Raw genomic sequence first — 20,927 nt, forward strand, 5'->3', positions numbered from 1 at the left:
TTTTAGTTCCTTACGCGCAGTGCTTTTTCAGTACTGAGATAATGAAAATGCTTTTGATTTTCAAACTTAGAAAATGGCCAGACCTTTCATTATGTACTTATTTTCCTACAATTGCTCTTCTGCAGGTAAGGGGTGATTTGCCACTTTTTAGTAGTTAAAACATGGACCTAAATAGTGGCTATAAATATATATATTGCATGTAAAAATTCTACATACATCTCAAATATGAAAGTTCGCCATTGTATTTTCCCTCCTTTATGAAGTGATCTAGCTATTTATAGTTTGCTGCTGAGCCTTCTCTCTCTTTTTATTTCATTATATAGCAAGACTTTTGCTTAAACTTGTGGACTTAGTGCCTTTAAACCGATCATCAGGGAAAATCTTGAAAAATCATTTGAAGGGCTTATGTGAAGGAACACTGTAAATTTTTATAACTTACCAAGTAGTGAATATTTGTAGGAAATGTTGAATTTCTCCTAATTTATTTTCTATTGCTGTAGCTTATAAAATTAACATAACTGTGTTTTACATTACAATAAAGTAGGTTTTTTTTTTTTTTGCTTGCTAAATTTACAATTACATATTAATGGTACCATCAGAGGGCAGTGATGTACTGTTGTCCAATATCACATTCAGCTCTATCAAGATCTTTGTAGTACTTGAGTTAAACTAAGAAACTGGATGGGTTATACCGAGTGGTAATGTATTTGTCTGGATTTCACAGGTGTTTTTATTCTTCTGTATTTTGTTAAAGAATGATCATAAGATTTATACAGATGTGAAATTGCCCAGGCAAATAGAAATGTGTGAAAGAGACACATGTAGGTACTGTATTTAAAAAGGTCTACTTTAAACATAAAAATAGGGGCTGGTCTATTTAGGTTCGCGCCTTCCGCTTCTCAGCGGCCTGGCATTCGCCAGTTTGGATCCCGGGTGCGGACATGGCACCTCTTAGCAAAAAGCCATGCTGTGGTAGGCATCCCATATATACAATAGAGGAAGATGGGTATGGATGTTAGCTCAGGGCCAGTCTTCCTCAGCAAAAAGAGGAGGGTTGGCAGCGGATGTTAGCTCAGGGCTAATCTTCCTCAAAAAAAAAAAATTAAAAAATAAACAAACATAAAAATATTACAGGGTAATTCTCTATGATGAGTAGTCATAAACTTTTTAGATTTTTGTTCCTTAGTAATGTGTTTTATAGCATTTTTGGGTTTTGAGTTTTCTTCTACTATATAGTAAGCTAAAATAGAAGAACTGCTGTATGTTTTAATTTGGTTGCTAACTTTTGGATGACAGGGCCACAGTCTGAGCCCTAAATTAGAATTTTCAGATACTGAGTGCCAACAAGGACTGTAAATTAAATAGCTAATTTGGTTTACAAAAAGGAAACTGAGCCACTATCTTGCTCATCTGTCCTGAAAGACTTGTGTTATATTGCAGGATATTGTATATGTTAATTTTAAAAAGTTTGCACTATAATATAGGTCTCTTGACTTCTCATTGGAAAAATTACTTTTTTCTATTATGGCATGAAATAGTCTGAATATCTAGGCAAAACATATAGTTAGGTTCAATTTTCTTCATCTTTTAGAAGATTAGTGGTATTTTTTGTTCATAAAGGATAGTGAAATCATTGAATTGTTTTTTAAAAATAAAATTTTTGACTTTATGAACATGAATTAACTTTGTAAGGCAGAAAGGAAAAAGGATCATTAATGGCTGAATGGATTTGGAACCAGAACAATCCATTTCTGAACTTTGCAAGTCCTTTTGTTTTCATATAGAAAGAACAATCTTATCTGTACCACATCAAAGAATTACATCTTCAGTTGGTGTAAATGAAAGGTTTGCATCCAGGAGAGAATGCCCTATTTCTAATAGCAGTTTATATCCAAATACGATGCTTATTTACTGTTGAACCATGAATGCTATGGTGGTGTGTTGCTTTCTGGGAACAGTGGGATAGGCTGCTCCAGCCATCCATGACCTGCCTCCATGGGTGTGATCAGCTTTCCCCCAAACCACATGGGTTGCATGGACTAAGAGGTGATACTCAAATGTTAGGAATAGTGTTAGGAAGGGAAAAGGAACAGGGGAGACTAGATGCTTGAAAGGAAACCAGACAGCGACTACTGAAAAACAAAATTGTACACAGGCATCCAGGCATCTCCCTCATAAAGTATGAATCAGTTCCTCATGAAAACCTTAACTTGGAGCCAGTTTTCCATAATTTATCATTTAAATAGGAAAACATTATAATGCTTAATATGTCACCCAGACCCCCAGCCAAATTACTAAAATATAACTGAAACAGTAAAATGTGTATATGTAATACCATGTTACGATGTAAAATGCTTAAATCACTGCTTTTCAAATCTAATCATCAAACTATTAATATGGCTGGTAACAAGAAGTTGTGTATTATTACACAGCCTGTTTGTTGACATGCTGCATGTTTTTTAAAACATCTATATGTGATACTATTGTTCCACCGATTGTATTTGGAAGGTAATTGTTTTCCCACACTTGATTTTGTTATAAATTCTGTACTGCCTTATGGGGATACAAATATACCTTTTTTTCCTGTATACAAATTAGCTTTTGCCATCTCTCTTTAACAAAATTTTATCTTCACTACATCTTAAATAATTAGAGCTTGGGTTAGTGGTTAGGGAGACCTCCACCACACTTTCTTCTCTTTGGAATTAATGAGAACAACAGAGCTAAAGGCTGTTTGGTGTATTCATACCACCCCTGAATTTATAGTAGCCATGTTTCTTTTCCTGTATTCTAAAGGAGAAAGGATATTATTAGTCCCCTGTTTCCTTAGAGAAATAATACTGTAATAAAGGTTCTAGCTATCCCAGGAGAATTGACATAAGCTTTGAATTTTCCTTTTCTCCACCAGCAGTTCAACTTGTTTATTTTCACTGATAAGAATTATGCTACGCCCTTAGAAGAAAAAGAAGCTCTTATGGGTTTTAGATTTGAATAATAACATCTGCATAAATAGATCAGTAACAGGTAGTAGATATGCATGCCTATCTGTGTTGACATTTAAGGTGTATTCCTTTAACATGACCAAGACAGCATCTCAAATTCCCAGGACTACAATATGTGCTTTAAGTTGATTCAGATGTGGTACTGTGGCTATTTTCTGTGATTTTCTAAAAAGCCGCTGACAAGGCATTTATATATAACAGACTTTGAAGAAATTTTGGTTTAATACAGAGAAGCTCATGTCCCAACAACTCAAACACTTTAAATTTTTCATATGACTTGGCTTTTTATTATCCTTTTCTCCCTCTTCCAGGTATGCTTCATCTTACAACTGTTGCCTGTAAATATGATCATTATTGTCTAAGAACTGAATATTCATAAATTACTATGATACTTTAACTATATCCTGAATTGCATTGTCTATTTTTATAGCAACATACTTGACTTGTGTTGAGTTTTGAGTTAAAATCCTCTAGTCATAAAAACAAGTTTGAGCCATCTTTTGCAAGTATTCACACTTATCTCAAATGGAACTATAGTCATGGGCCACGTAGTGACACTTCGGTCAATGATGGACCTCATATACGCAACAGTGGTCCCATAAGATTAGTACCATATGGTCTAGGTATGTAGTAGGCTATACCATCTAGGTTTGTGTAAGAACACACTATTATGTTCAAACAACCACAAAATCGCCTGCCACATTTCTCAGAATGCATGCCTATCATTAAATGACACATCACTAATTAGTTTTGCGTACAACCTGGCTCTCTCTCGGCTATTTCTCTCAAATCTATCTCGTCACCTAAGTCAGAAGTAAAGGAGTTATGGTAAACTCCTTACTCTACCTAACTCCTAACGTGCCCTTTTCTCATTCTACATTTCTTAGATAGTCAGGTTATAAGTAACAGACATACTTAAAATAGGTTAAAAAGATACCAAATATCTCGTATGTAGAAAATTCTTAAGCATCTACACAAAACTTTGTAGAACTAATGGCTTGAGCAAGGTTGCAGGATACCAAGTCAGCATGTGAAGAAGTCAATTCTACTTCTATACACAAGTAATGAACAATCTGAAAATCAAGAAAACAATTTCAATCATAGTATCATTACTTAGAACAAAATACTTCAGAAAAAACAAAAGAAGTAAAAGATTTCAACTGAAAACTACAAAATATTGCTGAGAAATAGGAAAAAAAAGATCTCAATGGGGAGACATGCATGTCCATGGATTGGAAGACTCAATATTGTCAAGATCGCATTCTTAAATTTATCAATAAAGTCAATGCAAAATCCCAGCAAACTTTTTCAGAGAAATTGACAAAATGATTCTATAGTTTATATGGAAATACAAGATTTATAATAGCCGAAACAATTTTGAAAAAAGAACGCAGTAATTTTCACTAAGGTGTCAGTGGGTAAGAGTCATCTACATTTGATCCTTTCCTTCTGAATATAGTCTCTTTTTCCATATCTCTGTTCAGTGCCATTCAGCTAGCAGCTAGACCCCAATGTCAGTTGTGACCATGTTCTTAGTGATGCTTAAAAGACCATCATAAATGTGCTATAGGCAGAAAGAATAATGCCATCCTCCCCCAAAGATGCTCACATCCTAATCCCTGGGACCTGGGAATATGTTACCTTACATGGAAAAAGGTATTCTGCAGATGTGATTCAGTTAGGGACCTTAAAATGGGGAGATTACATTGGACTATCTAGGTGGACCCAATCTGATCATATGGATCCTTCAAAGCAGAGAGCCTTTCCAACCTGTGGTCAGACAGATGTACAGAAAGAAGCAGCATCATTGAAATACTCTATTGCTGGCTTTCAAGATAGAGGAAGGGGGACATGAGCCAAGGAAATCAGGCAGCCCCTCGAAGGTGGAAAAGGAAAACAGATTCTGTCCTTGACTCCTCGGAAAGGAACACCGCTCTCCTGACAACTTGATTTTAGCCCAGTGAGACCACCTCAAACTTCTGACCTACAGAACTATAACGTAATAAATTTGTGTTGCTTAAGCCACTGAGTGGTAATTTGTTACATCATCAATAGAAAACTAATAAAATAGATGGAGGGATTAATATTATTTTTGTTAACCACTTATTTTTTAACTAAATGAAATTTATTATTTTTTAAACAGGAGGTGTGAGAGAATGAGATGCTCTTTCTCTTATTTTTTTCAAGATTGGCACTTAAGCTAACATCCGATGCCAATCTTTTTTTTTTGAGGAAGATTAGCCCTGAGCTAATATCTGCTGCCAATCCTCCTCTTTTCTCTGAGGAAGACTGGCCCTGAGCTAACATCCATGCCCATCCTCCTCTACTCCACATGTGGGACGCCTACCACAGCATGGCTTGATGAATGGTACCGTGTCTGTGCCCAGGATCCCAACTGGCGAAACCCTTGGCCGCCGAAGCAGAGTCCGCAAATTTAACCACTCGGCCATGGCTGGCTCAACTTTAATTATTAAAGACATAAATATGTTAACGGGAAAAATTTAAGCACAGGAGAAAGTTTTGGTGGAAATATTGCCGATTACTATACAGAGAAATTCAGTGTTAATACTGGTTTAGAACATAAAAGTCAAATCACGCAATATCTGTATTTTAAAAGATATTACAATTATTCACTGTTCCAAGCTGATTTTATTTCCTACAAAACTTTCATTTTTTTTCCAGAATGATTATCACCACTTCCAGCACCACCAAATTATACCATGCCTGTTGTTTTAAACCTCCCAGTTAACAGGTCGTGTATGCTTCGACTAAATCAGTGACGTGACAAACTGAGATACGTCCTCCCTGACTTTCTGGAGCAAAACAGGTGGATTTTGCTGCCATTGAAAAACAAGGCAATGACAAATTAACTCTGCCTGTAATTTTATACTCCAGGTAGCACCTAAGGGACTACCTATGATAAAATCTAGACTCCCCGCTAAGGAGAACACACACCACCAGCACTCAGCCGCCCGAAGGGAAGAAGTAAGTACTCGGAAACCATCGTTTGCCTCTTCCCCTAACTCTCAGGGGAAGTTACCCTTTGAAGGTTATCTTTGTCTCAGAATGAAGCACTGATCTAGAGACATGAGATTTTTTAAATTTATCTTTTTAATTCTTGTATCAGGGAGGACAATATTTTGCTGTTTATGGGTACAAAACAGCTCTGTCCTAGGTACACAAGGGTATACATAAGTCTGTAACATCATTAGCTACAGTGACTTTACCTCACTAGACAGCATAGCAAAGTAGGATTAACTAAAGATATACTTTAACAAGGAAATGCTTTAAAATAACATGAAATCAATGCACACGTGACTGTACAATTTACTCGGTCAAAATATAAACGTATGTCAGCTTACGTGTATGAATTACACTGTCTCAACACAGCCACGTGCTCAGGAATGTGTGAAACGCTTCATCAGCAACTCTCCCAGGGGTTTACTGAAAACTTCCAAAAGTACCCCAGATATTTGGTCATAGGTAAGGGATAAACTTTAAGGCACTCTTCCAGGTGAATGTAAACTTTTCTGAAGTGGCCTTTCGAGTAAAGTATTACTGTTGTGAATACTCTGTACTTATAGTGCTGTTGGATATTTTTAGTAGCACATTATCCCACTAATTGTCACTTTTTAAAAATTAGCTTAAAAATCCTGCAATTATAAAAATGCCTCGGGGTGCTTTTCCTCTGTAGACATACAGCACGCACCTTCTGTTGACTTAACTGTAAATCCTAAATATTTTCTTCTAATAACAATTTTTATCTAGCTAGAGCTGTATTTCTAATATTGTGTTCTCAAATACTGTGCTCACATACTGAGAAATAATAATTTGCCTACAATTTGTCTAATTTAAATCTGAGTTTAGAATTTCTCTTAATAGGTCATTTTCTATAGAAGCATTACAATAAATAGTGCTACTCTTTGGACGTTTTTCAATATGATGGCATTTGTCTGTCTGTTAAGACTTTTTCCAAAGTAATTTTCAGAGCATGTGAACTAAACTGACTACACTGGAGAAGTGGATACAGGCCATTATGAGAGTCCCCTTGTAGTGACCAACTAGTTTCATTTAATCTCCTTCTTAGCCTTATAATTGGCAGAGACCACCAGGTAATTATCTGGATTCACGTCCTTAAGGGTCGGCGATTTGCTCTGGATGGGGGATGTTTTGCCATCCACACGGGAGATCTGCAGCATCCGGCAGGGGTCATGTTTCAACAAGTACCCCACAAAAGTTTCCCATCCTCCTCCCACACGGACCATGACGTGTTTGTTGTGCAGCATCTGAAACGAAAGCAGAGCAAAAGTGTTATATTCCAGGAATTCTTACAGTATCTAAAATCAGCTTGCAGTTCTGGTGTTGTTACCATTTGTTGTTTGTCTCATTTTTCATACTCCATTATTTTTCTGCTTGGTGCACCGTGTCTGAGTTAGCATATTGTTTATGAAAGGTTTGCTTTTTCCATACCAGTAGATCACAGGTACACATCCCCAGGCCCCAGCTTTGCCCTGCTATGGGAAGCAGGGGCTCCATCCAATCCCTGGCTTGGTTCACTGTGTCTGGAGGCTTCTCTCTGAGCCCCAGTGTTCCATTGCAGCCCCATCTCTGCCCCCATTTCCTGCTTCCTGTCTCAGACCTGTGCTCCGTTCTTCCCACAAGGTTATTCCTCTCTGAACCAGGACTTAAAAGACCATGGAAATGTCTGCTATTAAATATAATGTTAATAATCACACAAATATTCAATACAAAACAGAACTGAAAATGTACACAGAAAAGTCTTCCCTAGTCACTATCTGAGCCCTTCAAGGCGAGATGTTCCTGAATGGCCAAACGTGTATGTTTTCCTTTATGCTTATTTTTCCTAATTACTTTAGGATGCGTCTTTTCAAAAAAAACATACTGGCCCATGAGCCATCTAGAACTCTAGGTTGACAAGGCTACAGATTGAAAAAGTGAAGACTCTGGTTCTTTCTATCTAGTAAAAATATGTCAGAGTTGTGGAGAATTGGGATGGAGAGCCAAAGAATTTGATCTTGGCTTCTTTCAAATATCAGAAAATGTGAGATAAGGGGGAATACTGCACCATCTCCAGAGACCCCGTGGACCCCCTCCGCTGCCCGCAACAGTGTGAATACACACCGACAATGTCATCTTGGGAAGGGGATGTGGTTGTGACAGGGGACTGGGAAGTCATTTTCATTGTAAAGCCTATGAAATGCCTTTGAATTCCTCTCACTCTGTGTCAGCTTGAGACTGGGCCTCTTTTGACTCCCATCAAGTGGGGATGACTTGTGCTCTTACTGCTTTCATTTAGCTGTTGAGACTCTGACTAAAGTTTTGGACTCTTTCTGTATGCCCACATCCACAAAATCTTGCATGTGTCCCTTTCACAGACTCCCAGAAATTCATCCATGAACACAAGCTAAGAAATCCTGATTCTTGGGGTTGACACAAAGCAGTTTTCAAAATCAAAGCTTGTGAAAAGTAATAAAAATGTGCTCAATAACAATAATTACAACTATTAGACTCTTGAGAATTAAATTAAATGTAATCCTACTGGTTATTCTCATTTAGAGCATTAGAATTTTAGGATAGAAAGGATCTTGGGAAAAACCGTCTAGCTAGAAGTCTTTAAATTTCTTTTAGCATCAGAATCTACTCATTAAACCGGAATCCCTGAAGTAGAAGGCAGCTAAAAGGAGTCGGCATTTAGCTTATAACTATTTTGTTTCCCCCGGTCCTATCAGTGGAACCAGGTTGTTTTTTCAGATGAAGACATTGAGGCCCAGATCTTTGATGTGATTAGCGTAGACTAGGACCCAGATTTCCTGACTCCCAGTCTGGTGCTTTTCCCATAACAGTTCCTCCTTATAAAGCAAAACCCATCAAAGGTTTTATAATTTTAGTGGCCTATTCCCGTTCCCACGAGTTGCTGTGTGTGCCTCTGCTGCCTGCTTGAAAAACTTGGAGCTACTGGGACAAAAATTGCAAAGTCCAGTGGCAAAATATCACTTTGACCATTTCTCCCATTGTTCCAGAGAGCGGCTTTGCCTACTGTTGAAGTTCTGGCATTTCCTAGCCCTGCACATTACATTTGAGTCACCTGTAAACATCCTTGGTATGAATGCCTCTGGCAGAGTGTCGAAGTTCACTTGATTGTGAGCAGGCTGTTTCAACCAGAAAGAGCCGCCAGTCAAGACAACTTTTAAACAATTAGTTAACTCTGGAAACCAGTGAAAGAAATGTTTTTCCGAATGGAGTATTACGATCATTCACATACAAACTCTGCTTGCAGACTCTTTATGAATCCATAGAACTCTGCAAAGCGGATGCAACAGGAAACAGAGTCATACTGAATGTGAATAACAAGATTAAATTTCTGCCCACCTCCTCTTCTATCTCCTTCCTATAGCTAATCAGCAACATATAATTCACTAAGAAAGCCAATAGTCCAATTGGGCAACAGTTTCAAGCATGGGAGATTCAGGGCCATAAGCGTTTACAGCCCTGATTGCAGAGATCCAAATTCTATGCCTTTTCTTAGTATGTGCTCAGTATCAAGAAAAAATTTAACACCCACCTCCATCTGCCTAACAAAACCCCTACTGTTTAACCTAAAAGCAAATCAACCTGTTATAAACCAAATTACTCTCAACTCTGCCCTCCCTCCCACCACAGCGCTTATCCTACAGAACCCCAATCTTGGATCAAATGTATAATCTTCCTTCTAAGCCCTGGCAGAGCTTCTGAGCTATGCTGGAAGCAATCTTTCTGTTTCAGAGATTAGTAACATTAGGCCAATTGCAATCAATTGATCTTTGTACCTTTTATTTCGGTCAGCTCCATTTCCTATTCCTCTCCGTTATCCTCAAACACACTACCCATCTCGATCCTCATCAGTCTACTGATGACTTCACCTTCGTCAGGCACAGATTCCTCTCTCTTAGCACCTCCACTGGCTAATTTGCCTCAATCTACATTTATCCTTTTCCCTACCTTTCTCATCACAGAAACAAGTCCTCCTGGCTAAGGTCAATTCCTCCCACTATGTCCTAACTTCTGTTACCATTCATGAAGAACCTAGCTGCATCAAACATTGCATCACTCTTCTCTCTCTCCAACTTATTGTCTAATTGTCCTTATCCTTCAGGAAATAAACATAACCATGCCTCTTCCACTCTGCTCCCTCCTTCCCAGTCTACTTTGTCTCAGAGCTTCTCCTTACATCTGAGCTTCCTGATAGTTAAGCGTACACTCAATATCTTCACTTCTAACTTCCTGTTCACTGTCCAACCCAAAGTACACATTGCTTCTGCCCCCTACCTCTTACCTGACTGTGTGGGGAAAGGGAACAAGATGGCCTCCAGAATGATCAAATCCAATGGATGTTCTTCCACGCTTATCCTTCTTGATCACTCAGGTAAGGTATCAGATAGTATTGATCACTCCTTCCTTGAAACTCCCAATTCCTTTCTTCTCTGTGACAAGACTCCATGGATCTCCTGCTACCTAATTGTTTTTCTCTGCCTTCTTCATAGGCTCTATTTCTTCTATCTATTTTTAAGTTTTACTCTTCCAAAGGACTCTGAATGATCTGTCCTTTCACCACTGTTCTTTTCCCCATAACCCCTCTCTGTTTGCAACCTCATGGATTTCACTACCATCTACTTTTGTCTCCCAAATTACAGCTCTATCCTTTGCCACTTCTCTGAGCTTCCAAATGCAAAGGCATACCAACCAGTCCACCATCCACAGGCTTTTCCCAATAGGGTTGGTGGCACGGGCATTCTCTAACTAGTCAGATACCAAAAACATTCGTTTCCCCCATTAACGTTTCTCAGGGTCTGTGTTAGCATTTAGTTCAGTGCCTCATCTATTCCCTGGGCTACTGCAAAGGTCCCACTACCTCCAGCCTTGCCCCGTCTGATCCATTGAGTAAACTGCCACCAAAGGGAATTCTATAAATGCAAGGTTGATTGTTTCCTGCCTAAATACCTTCACTATTTTCCTCTCTCCTGTAGGCTGAGATTCAATTCCCCTTATTTGCACACATTATTCTCCATGGCCATGGGACTAGAATCCTTTTTTCCATTATACCATACGCCCTTACTCTGTAAGGCTTCTAGATTTGGATTTTCATAGCTGCTTAGTTACTTACTAGTGATAATTTAGCACAGTCAAGGAATTATCAATGTCAGAAATAGTAATAAGCTGCTTAAGCAGATTAAATGCTCATGTAAAATGATTTATAGTGTTACGTTCTAACATACCCTAAATAAACACTGAATTCAATTACAAAAGATTATCCACTAGTGGCCCTAATTATTTCAGAAATAAGCACATGTCAAGTGCAGGTAATAGGACAGACTGTATTTATAGCCCAGTATCTGTTGGCATAAGCAGGACTGGGCTTCATTCTCTGTTAGTGTACAGCTTACAGCTCCTTTATTTTTGATGCTTCACAATGTTAAGTAATTTTGTTTTCCTTTCCAAAAGATAATTCCTCGTGACTGGTAGCATCAATGCACATGTCAATTGCTTATTTAGTTATTTATTATTTTTATTTTTTTACAAAGATTGGCACCCAAGCTAACATCTGTTGCCAATCTTCTTTTTTTTCCTTCTTCTTCCTCTTCTCCCCAAAGCCCCCCCCAGGACATAGTTGTATATACTAGTTGTAGGTTCTTCTTGCTGTGCTATGTGGGAAGCTGCCTGAGTGTGGCCTGATGAGCGGTGCCACATCCACGCCCAGGATCCCAACCAGCATAACTGTGGGCCACTGAGGCAGAGTGTGTGAACTTAACCATGGGCCATGGGGCCGACCCCAGTGACTGAGTATTTAATACTGGCTTTCTATACTGTTGTTTGTTCCACTTCTCGAGTAAAGAAAAATAAGTTAGAATTGCTACAAATCTTCCTCAATATTATATGTTGCAAAGCGGTAGTTTTTGCATGTTAGGCCTGTTCTGGCTGTTACTATTTCCTACAGGTAGCCTCATTCCTTACTGTGCCCTTGATCCTACCAAAGGGAAGAAAACTCGTTACTGACTTAGAAGCATTTCTCAGTGCTGAAGGGAAAAATTAAAACAAAAACAAAAACCGTGTCTCAACATTTCTCCCAATGGCCTTAATGAAGGCCTATAAGCAGATCTGGGCTGTTGCAAACGTTGTAAACATTTTCTTTTTTGCTGCCTATGAGTGATATACATTTCTTGCCTAGCGAAAAGAATCAATATGCCTCAAAGTTATGTTTTGTTTGTTAATAATTTCTTTCAGTAATGGGAAAAAACGTTCCCATTCTTATCAAGGGCGTTTTGTTTTATGACTCTGTCCCATTAGGATGCTCAATTATGTGTTGTTTTCTTAGGAGGCCTCTTCCTGTGTGCCAGCAAAAGGGACACTTTTTCCTTAGATGACCTAGAGTCATAATATTAAAGCACCTACTGTGGCCCAGGTAATCTACAAACATGCCTTGTTGAAATAAAGAGGATAAAAAGAAACACTGAGGCCACTGGCAATGCTCTCATTTCACAGATGGACAAACAGGCAGAGATGGAGGGTCAGAGACGGAGGCAGAGACATGGGGCTCCCTGAAGCCAGGCTAGAAATCACATCTTCTTGGTTCCAATCTAGTACACAGCTGTACAACTGAAGAGCAGTACTCTTCCAAGAATTATTATTCTAAAAAGGAACCTAATATTTATAGGTGGGTGAATCACTTAATAGATTGACCCAGCTGTGGTTTATAACATGTCGGATAAGTCCAGACTTACTGGATTCAATGCATGTTTTGTTAGGCTACAATATGTTTACCTAACCCTGCTTTCTAGCACCACCTTTCAATCTTATTTTCCTAACATTACAAGGTAACAAGGTATCCCATAACCAAAAAGTGCTGTAGCTCATCCAGACACTTAATTCAAAGGAAAAAAATGGGTTGAAAGGAAGTAAGTTAATTCTTCCATACTAACAGAACACAACAGAAAACTCAAAAGTTGTACAAACATTGATTCAACCGCTCCCTACTAATCTTGAGGTCCCTGGGGTCTGAGGGCTCTTGATGTGTGATAAGATTTCAGAAAGGAGATTTTTCTTTTCCTCTCTAATTACGTAGCTTGGAGAGACAGACTGGAATCACACTATGTGTAAGTATTAAGAGCTTAAAGCAAGAAAAAGTATGTAGTTTTCTTCTTCTTGGGGACATTAATTAGTCTTTAAACACAGAAATATATCCACTCACTTTTGGTTGACTGGCACAGTTGATATTTAAGTAGATCACAGAAAATTATATGTTTTACTAAATGAAAAAAATGGTCAGATACAGCTGGAAAATATGGATTTATCGGTAATGTATTTGTTTTTAAGGTGACCAAGCTGTGTATAGCTCTATTATACAAACAGAAGCACCAGCATCAAAAAAAAAAACTCACCAGCATCAAAAAAAACTAACAGGACATGTCTTCCAGATAAGCAGAACTTAAATGCTACGTGTCCATATTTGATAGCTTTATTTTATTCATTCCCCAGCACAGATCTGCTTGAAGGTCCACATCTGCCCTAAATCAATTCCTATGAAACGCTTCAGCTGTCACCACCTTCTCAGGGAAACACTGACAAATCTCTTTCATTCTGATTTGAATCTTGCGTCGGTAACCTTGAAACCCAAGGGCAGCAGGAGTTATGTCAAGTGCTCGAATATCAATGTCATTAAGCCCTGAGGATGTTAAAGCTTTCCAGCAGGATGCCCTCATCCTCTCCGACACTCACTAACCTCCTCTCCAGGACCAGAGTCATCTTCTGTTCTCGGAGCATGCTACTGCCTGGCTTAAAAACCTGCCCATGGTTCTCCCTTGTCTGTAGTGTTTCTCAGCCAGTTATAGCTCCAGCCCACCTGAGGAATATGACTCATAATCACGAGCACAACGAGGCTGTGGCAAAGATTCTGGGAGAGCAGTGCCGTGAGCGTGAGCGTGTGTGTGTGTGTGTGTGTGTAGGAGGGACAGGGCAGAATCTGCATCTCTAGGGTGGGCGGACGCACACAAAATTTGAAGAAACAATCTACCAGCGATTCCGATATCCCCTCTCCGACCTCTGCCCCTCTCCTGCCCCCCATGAGAACAATTAGCTTGACACAAAGCACTTTATGGTGCACTATTCCTGTCCCACCTTCTTTTTCACTATGCCTTAGTGAGCAGATAGTGTTGTGTACTGCACAACTATGCAGCTATACTGTGGCCCTATTGTCTATGCCCATGCGCACCCTCCAAATTACCTACCCCACAAATATTCTGAACTTCTCAGAATCCCCTGAAAGTTTCATGCCTTTCTATAAGTAGAGAATTGTTCCACATTCACCAGATGAATTAAAGTGAGTCCCTTCCTTTGGTCATTCAACAAATATTCGTTGAGTGCAATGCAAGGTTATTCCATGCTAAATTTCATACCCCGAGGGCCTAGTACAGTGCTAAGTACACAATGGGCATTCAATAAATGCTTGTTAAATGAATGAATGAACAAAGTTAACACCTATTAATGCTCCCTCCAGAAATCACTGCCTTTGTGGGATATTTTTGCACTCTCTAACTCGTAGATTACCTTCTTCGGAACTTGAGATATTCCTGCACAGACCTCGTGCAGGGTACCTGTAATACTTTGTTGCCTTATTTTCTTGTCCTTCTTTTTCTAACTTCCTATGACCTCCCTAAAGGGCTGCATCCTATTCAGCTTTGTATACCTGGCAACAATTACAATATGTGATACATAGAAGACATTACTTATTTATGGAAAGATAAGAAAAAGGGAATGATGAAATGACTTGTCTTTAGAAGGGAAAGTCTGACAAAAACCAGGATATGAATGATAATCCACATCAACCGTTGCTTAGAGAATTCCTTTGAGAGAAAAACAGATGTTGGGTCAAAGACTGAAGCTATAACAGGAATCATATAAGAAAGCAGGAGATTGTATTGAGAATCAACAGAGCAATGGACAAGAGAGGAGAAGGGGAAGGGAGGAGAGGAGAAGAAAATATCCTGAATGAATCCAGAATTAAGTATATTATTCTCTTCATTGTCTACCTTCACAAATTCTCATTCCACCTGGAATGCATTTTTAAAAAATATTGTTCATTATAGGAAAAAATTATTTAATAAAATTTTCACCCCCTCCTTTTTCCTTTCAATGCTTAAGTTTTGGGGTCGCTCAGCACAGCTCTGGCTCATGCAGCCCTTCCCCACTTAACTGACCACAACAGCTTATATTTCAGCCCAGTCTGTTAACTGCTCTCCCCTGGAGCCATCCTTTCACGAGACGAGACAACCGTCTCTGACACCGCCTGCCTAGGGGAGATAACCCACCTACACGCAGATCAGCTCAGTCTCCTGGGAGATCATGTGCTTCCTACACCTCCTTGTCAAGCCCACTCCCTGGGTGTTTTTATAAGCCATCATAACTTGAGGAAAAATATTGTTTTTAGAAGACAGTCATCTGCTCTCCAGAGAAAGAGTGTTAAACTAATTTATAGGACAGCAGACTCTGTCATCATCTGATGCTATACTGAAATGGCATATGCTCAAAATTGGGCGACTGGGAATTCAGCTACCTGCCTAGGGTTCCCTGACACATGGAGGAGGAAGATGGCAGGTGTTCGGTCGCTAGCTGGCCATGTTGACAGCCTGGTACCTGCAATTCTCAGGTAAGTGTCAAGGTCACCTGTGAAGAGGGCAGCAGAGACTCTGTTAACCACAGATGCCATGTGAAGACTTCTCTGTCAAAGGTCGAGGATTCATCTAATTCTCAAGCTATTTGAAATTATAAATGGTTAAATACTACCCAAATAAACAAGCTTCTAGAATTATCACTTTATTGTTTACAAAACATTTTTCATATTTATTGCCTCATTTTTATTTTTCTACCAGTCCTTTAGTTTATTATGTGCTTTTCTTAGAGAAAGCTTGAGAGAGATAATTAACAGGAACGAGAGCAGAAGCCACCATCCATTTTGTCTTTATCAGACTGCCTAGATACGGTTACCACTAACCAGCTGTACAACCTGAAGACGTTTATTTAATCTCTCCGTGCCTCAGTTTCTCATCTTTAAAATGATCACAATAATTCCTTCCTCCTAGAGTTTTTTGAATAAAGATATTAATATGTGTAAGCCTGTAGCAACAGTGCCCGGCACACTACACTCAATAGTAGACTATCATGAGAATTATTAGTATTAAAATAATAATAGTGTTGTGATGATGACGATAAACTTTTTATAGATTTTTATTTCAGTTAGCTCTTGAGCAACTCTAAGTAGTTTGCATTATCATCCACATTTACAGATGGGGAAGTGGCAGCTCAGAAAGGTTATGTAAATCGCCCAAAGTCACCTAGCTAGGAAGTGACAAAGTTTCATTGGAACCAGAATTTCTCTGACTTCGAAGACAATACTCATTCCCACTTAGCCATGCACCCACAAGGGGCTTTGCCAGCAGCCATGGCTGTCTGAGTTCTTAGCTCGACTCTTCACAGGGACAACACGTCTTTTCTTTAGGAATACATGTTGCCATTTTACGATGTCTGCATTAATGATCATATTGCCCAGCTCTGAACACATCCCAGACCCAGAACAAAGAAGGTGTGTAAACATGCTTGGAAGAATCTATTTGAATTTGAACCCAATTGTTTCACCCATACAAAAACATTGAAAATCGGCTGCAGCCAGAGTGCTTTGCCCTGGGCCCCACACGCCGACAGGAAACCACACAGGAGAGGCCCCTGAGAGTCTGCTGAGTACTTGCTCTTCAGTCATTTCATTTTGTTGTCACACCTGCCCAGTGCTTCAGCAGGCTAGTATTACTGTTCCCATTGCACAAATGGAGAAAGAGAGCCTCAGAGAGGTTAAGTGGGTGGCTCACAGACACACAGCAAGAAAACAGACACTGGTCTTCTGATTCCCAGTCTTGTGATTTGTTCTTGTCTTCAGTAATAAATCATCCATCAGGCGGAATGCAATTCTCAAACCCTCCTTTGAAGGATGGACTGTTGTCATGCCCTAAACGGTGACAGCCCATCTTCTGACATGACCAAGGCCTTGAGTCAGTAATCTGGCTATTGAGGCAGGCTAGAAAGAAATTCCTGGCCTGTTTTTGTTGTTTCCCTGTGGGAGAAAAGTTCACTTCCTGGGCACATTGTAGACAAATGACTCTCAGCAGCTTCTTTCTGGAAGCAAACATGAGAAGAGCTGCTAGCAGATGAACGTAACCATGGACTGGCAAAAAGTTGCATTTGCATCTGCTTGGAAATCTGTGTAGCAGCACTCAATGCCAACTCCCTGTCAGGGCTCATCCACTTGTTCTGTAAGGTCTCCATTTCCCCAGCTCTGCACCAAATGAAATTAAGACGCCTTAGCTGCAATCTAATTACCAGTCTATGGCACCGTCTCAGACAGGGGAGGCAGAGTTATGATAAATATTTGATAGAACGCTCAGCACAGTGAAAGCGATGAGGCGGAAAACGCTGGTGCTGGAAAGAGAAGAGCTGCCTAGAGAGGGATTTGTAGCTAGGGTATACTGACTGAAACTAGAATTCATCCATCTCAGAGACTGGAGCTGGGCTCCAAGGGGCGATGGAAACCTTTTCCTCCCACTAATCAAACAGGGTCAAGTTTGTCTGACTCAATCTGAACTCCATTCTCTCTTCTAAACTCTGATACAAAAACCCAAGAACAGACTGGAATCAGTACTGGGAGAGCCAAAGGTTAACATTTTGTGACAATGATGCACATTCACGATTTCCAATCTGATGTCGTCCCAGGTCCCATCAGGTAACAACAGTGTCTGGAACCCAGATATCCTGAAAACGATTACTTTGCCACTGTTTTTAATGTATCTTTAGTATATTGGTAGAGCCTTTTAAAATGGAAATCAAAATATTACTAAATACATTCAGATCTTTTGTATTGACAACACATTAGAAGACATGAATCTCCTGCCCCTCAAAGCCCCAGTGAAATGAAAGGCCAGGAATAAAAATCTTATAAAGCCACAAGGACAGAGGGAAATTGAGAAGATAGAACAGTAGACAAGAAAGGTCAACACATTTTTAGAAGATGGAAAACAGACGAGTAGTAACCGACTAAGTGGTGGGGAGAGAGCTGAAACTAAAAACCTGAGTGGCAGCTGCCAAAAAAAGCCAAATCACACCTGGAAACTATAGGAAATTCAGGTTTTAAAATCACCAGCTACTGTCATCAGGTGAGGAAAGAAGCATGGCTTGAAAGAGGAGAATTTGTTGAAAGTCAGTTCTTTAAGGTTCACTTGGCCCCTAGATTTACCGTGCCCCACTCCAGATCTGTTATGCCTGTGACTATCCAGTGGTACCACTGACCACATCATCACAGCAGGAGACCGAATATTGATTTTGCAGATACTGAATCAGAGATGCTCCAGACTAGGGATGACACAGGCACAGGATGGAGAGATGGATAGAAACACGACGAAGCAGATAAAGCAGATAAAAAAATGAGCGAAGTGCTCATTCTAGAACCTAGATGGTAGCTATATGGCCATTAACTTCTCTGTACATTTGAAATTTTTCTCAATAAAATGTCAGAGAACAAATTCATCCGGAATCCATTCTGTTCTCATCAGCTCCACTGCTATCTCCCTCGTGCGGAGTTCCCACATCTCACCTGCATTACCACAGTAACCTTCCAACAGCTCTTCCTGCTTCCACCCTGGCCTCTCAGTGTGTTCTCAACAGAGAGAAACTCGAGGGATCCTGTTAAAACAGAAGTCACCTCATGCTACTACTCTGCTCAAAACCCTGAGTGGCTCCTTGTTTAAATGGGAGTCAAGGACCAAGTCCTTCCCATGGCCTCCACGTTCCCCTGTGGTCTGCACTCCGGTCACCTGTCTGACTTCAGACCACTGGATCGCTCAGGTGCTCTGTCACAGCCACGCTGGTCTCCTTGCTAGTTCTTGGACTCTCCAGGGCCACAGCAGGCCTGCTCCTGACTTGGTGTTCCTTCTGTCTAGAAGACCTGTCCCCTGGGTACCTGCAGGGCTAAATGCTCCCATCCTTCAGGCCCTCGCTCACCTCTCACCTTCTCAAGGCATCTTACCCTGACTATGCTTTTAAGGTGGCAGGCTCTACTCCTGGACTCCCACCCTGCCTTACCCTGCCCTATTTTTCCTTTTCCATCCCAGCATGACATTTACCCACTTGCTAGCAAGCTCTGTAATTTACATATTTATTATGTTTATTGTTTAGTATAATCCCTCCTAATTCGGGTTGCCAGATTTATCATATAAAAGTACAGGACACCTAGCTGAATTTGAATAAACAACAAAGTTGAATAACTTCGAATAAACACTTCAAATAACTTTGAATAAACAACGAAGAACTCTCTCAGAATAAGCATGTCCCCTGCAATATTTGGAATATATTTATATTAAAATGTATTTGTTGTTTATCTGAAATCCAGATGTAGCTGAGCACCCTGCATTTTATCTGGAAACCGTGCAAACACACACACACACATGCACAGGCACATGCACACACAGAGGATTACAAAGTCCTCAAGGTAGTGAGGGATCATCTGTTCTGTTCTCTGATGTATCCTCAGCTCCCAGAACACTGCTTGTTTCATAATATATGTCCAATAAATACATGTTGGATGAAGGAATGATTACATATTTTCTTAGGATGACCTCTAAGAAAACAAAGGAGTAATCTACAGAAGACAAGTGAATAAGGAAATAGGGGACCCAACATAAAACCAAATGAAAGCAGTCTCAGATGACCCTATGAGACAGACCTGGGGAATCGGGGCGTGGAGGGGTTGGAAATGAAACCCACAGATTAACTGATGTAGCTGCCTGTGACATCATGGTGATGGGTTTACAGCTCTCTAAGGGGATCTGGTAAGGACTTCTTAGTCATACTTAGGACGAAAAAAGATGAGACATTATTGACTTCAGGGAAAATCGGAGTTGTTGCAAAAAGGAAAAGTAATCATGACACACTGCAATACTTACACGATCATTATAAATACATACTGAATGCTGACGTGACCAACACTGTAGTTTCACCAAGGACGCTGGGCAAACAGGAGGAAGGGAAGGAATGCGTGTGGTGGGTGAGGGACAGCCACGAGCTTGCTCCATCGTCCCTTCCTGCTCTTGCTACATTGGGTTTATGAGGACATCACAGAAAAACGTCTCCATGAAAAACACAGACAGACCAGCATAAGTATACAATTTAGAAACTTAGAGATACATAAAGGAAGAAACAGTTATACAGGTGAAACCAGCTGCCTCCAGGGAGAACTCAGGAGAAAGGAAAAAGGAGTAAAAGAAGGGGCAGGTTTGCTGTTTTGAGTCATAAATCTTATAGCACCACTTTATTACCTATATATGCGTATTTCTTTATAAAAATTCAATTTAAAATAGTCAGTTCTGCTACTTAAGAAAACAAAAGCAAAAAGGGAGAAATACGATCCCAAAACATAGGAAAAAAATATATTTCATCATCCAGAAAATTACTTTATCGCTCCAAAAACCTTCTTCTTCTGTGAACTAGCTGGTAGGCTCTCATACACTTCTCTATATCAGGATGAGATTTGATCTGGAATCAGTATAAAATTAATGACGCTCTTTGTTCCCGAGATACTTCAGGAGAAGCAGAAAATGGAAGAGCATCCAGACCTTTGGTACAACCCGGCTACCTACTCTCACATGTGTTTCCTAACATTTTAATAGCACTTAATGGTTTACAAAATCCATTTCACTTTATCCTCTCATGTTACTTTTAAAATTATTTTCATATTGCACATATGTGGCTTTCTGCCAACATCAAACAAAAGCATTATAATATCCTCAGAGGAGCCCCTGACATGAACTTAGGAACACAAAGCTTTGCTGTTCGCAC

At 39.8% G+C, this 20,927-nt stretch overlaps 1 protein-coding gene across 3 annotated transcripts in view; it reads right to left on the reverse strand.

Annotated features, from left to right (window-relative positions):
- Positions 1-5,697: 5,697 nt before the first annotated feature.
- The window catches only part of GAS2 (growth arrest specific 2), a 126,607-nt gene continuing 111,377 nt past the window's right edge, over positions 5,698-20,927 (reverse strand). For all 3 annotated transcript variants that reach the window (XM_046638498.1, XM_046638497.1, XM_046638499.1), the window contains exon 8: positions 5,698-7,288. In XM_046638498.1, the coding sequence (XP_046494454.1) occupies positions 7,070-7,288 (219 nt within the window). In that variant the 3' untranslated portion in view covers positions 5,698-7,069. The remainder of the gene's footprint in view (positions 7,289-20,927) is intronic.

Source organism: Equus quagga, chromosome 14 (genome assembly GCF_021613505.1).
Source record: "Equus quagga isolate Etosha38 chromosome 14, UCLA_HA_Equagga_1.0, whole genome shotgun sequence".
In the NCBI taxonomy this organism is placed as follows: Eukaryota; Metazoa; Chordata; class Mammalia; order Perissodactyla; family Equidae; genus Equus; species Equus quagga.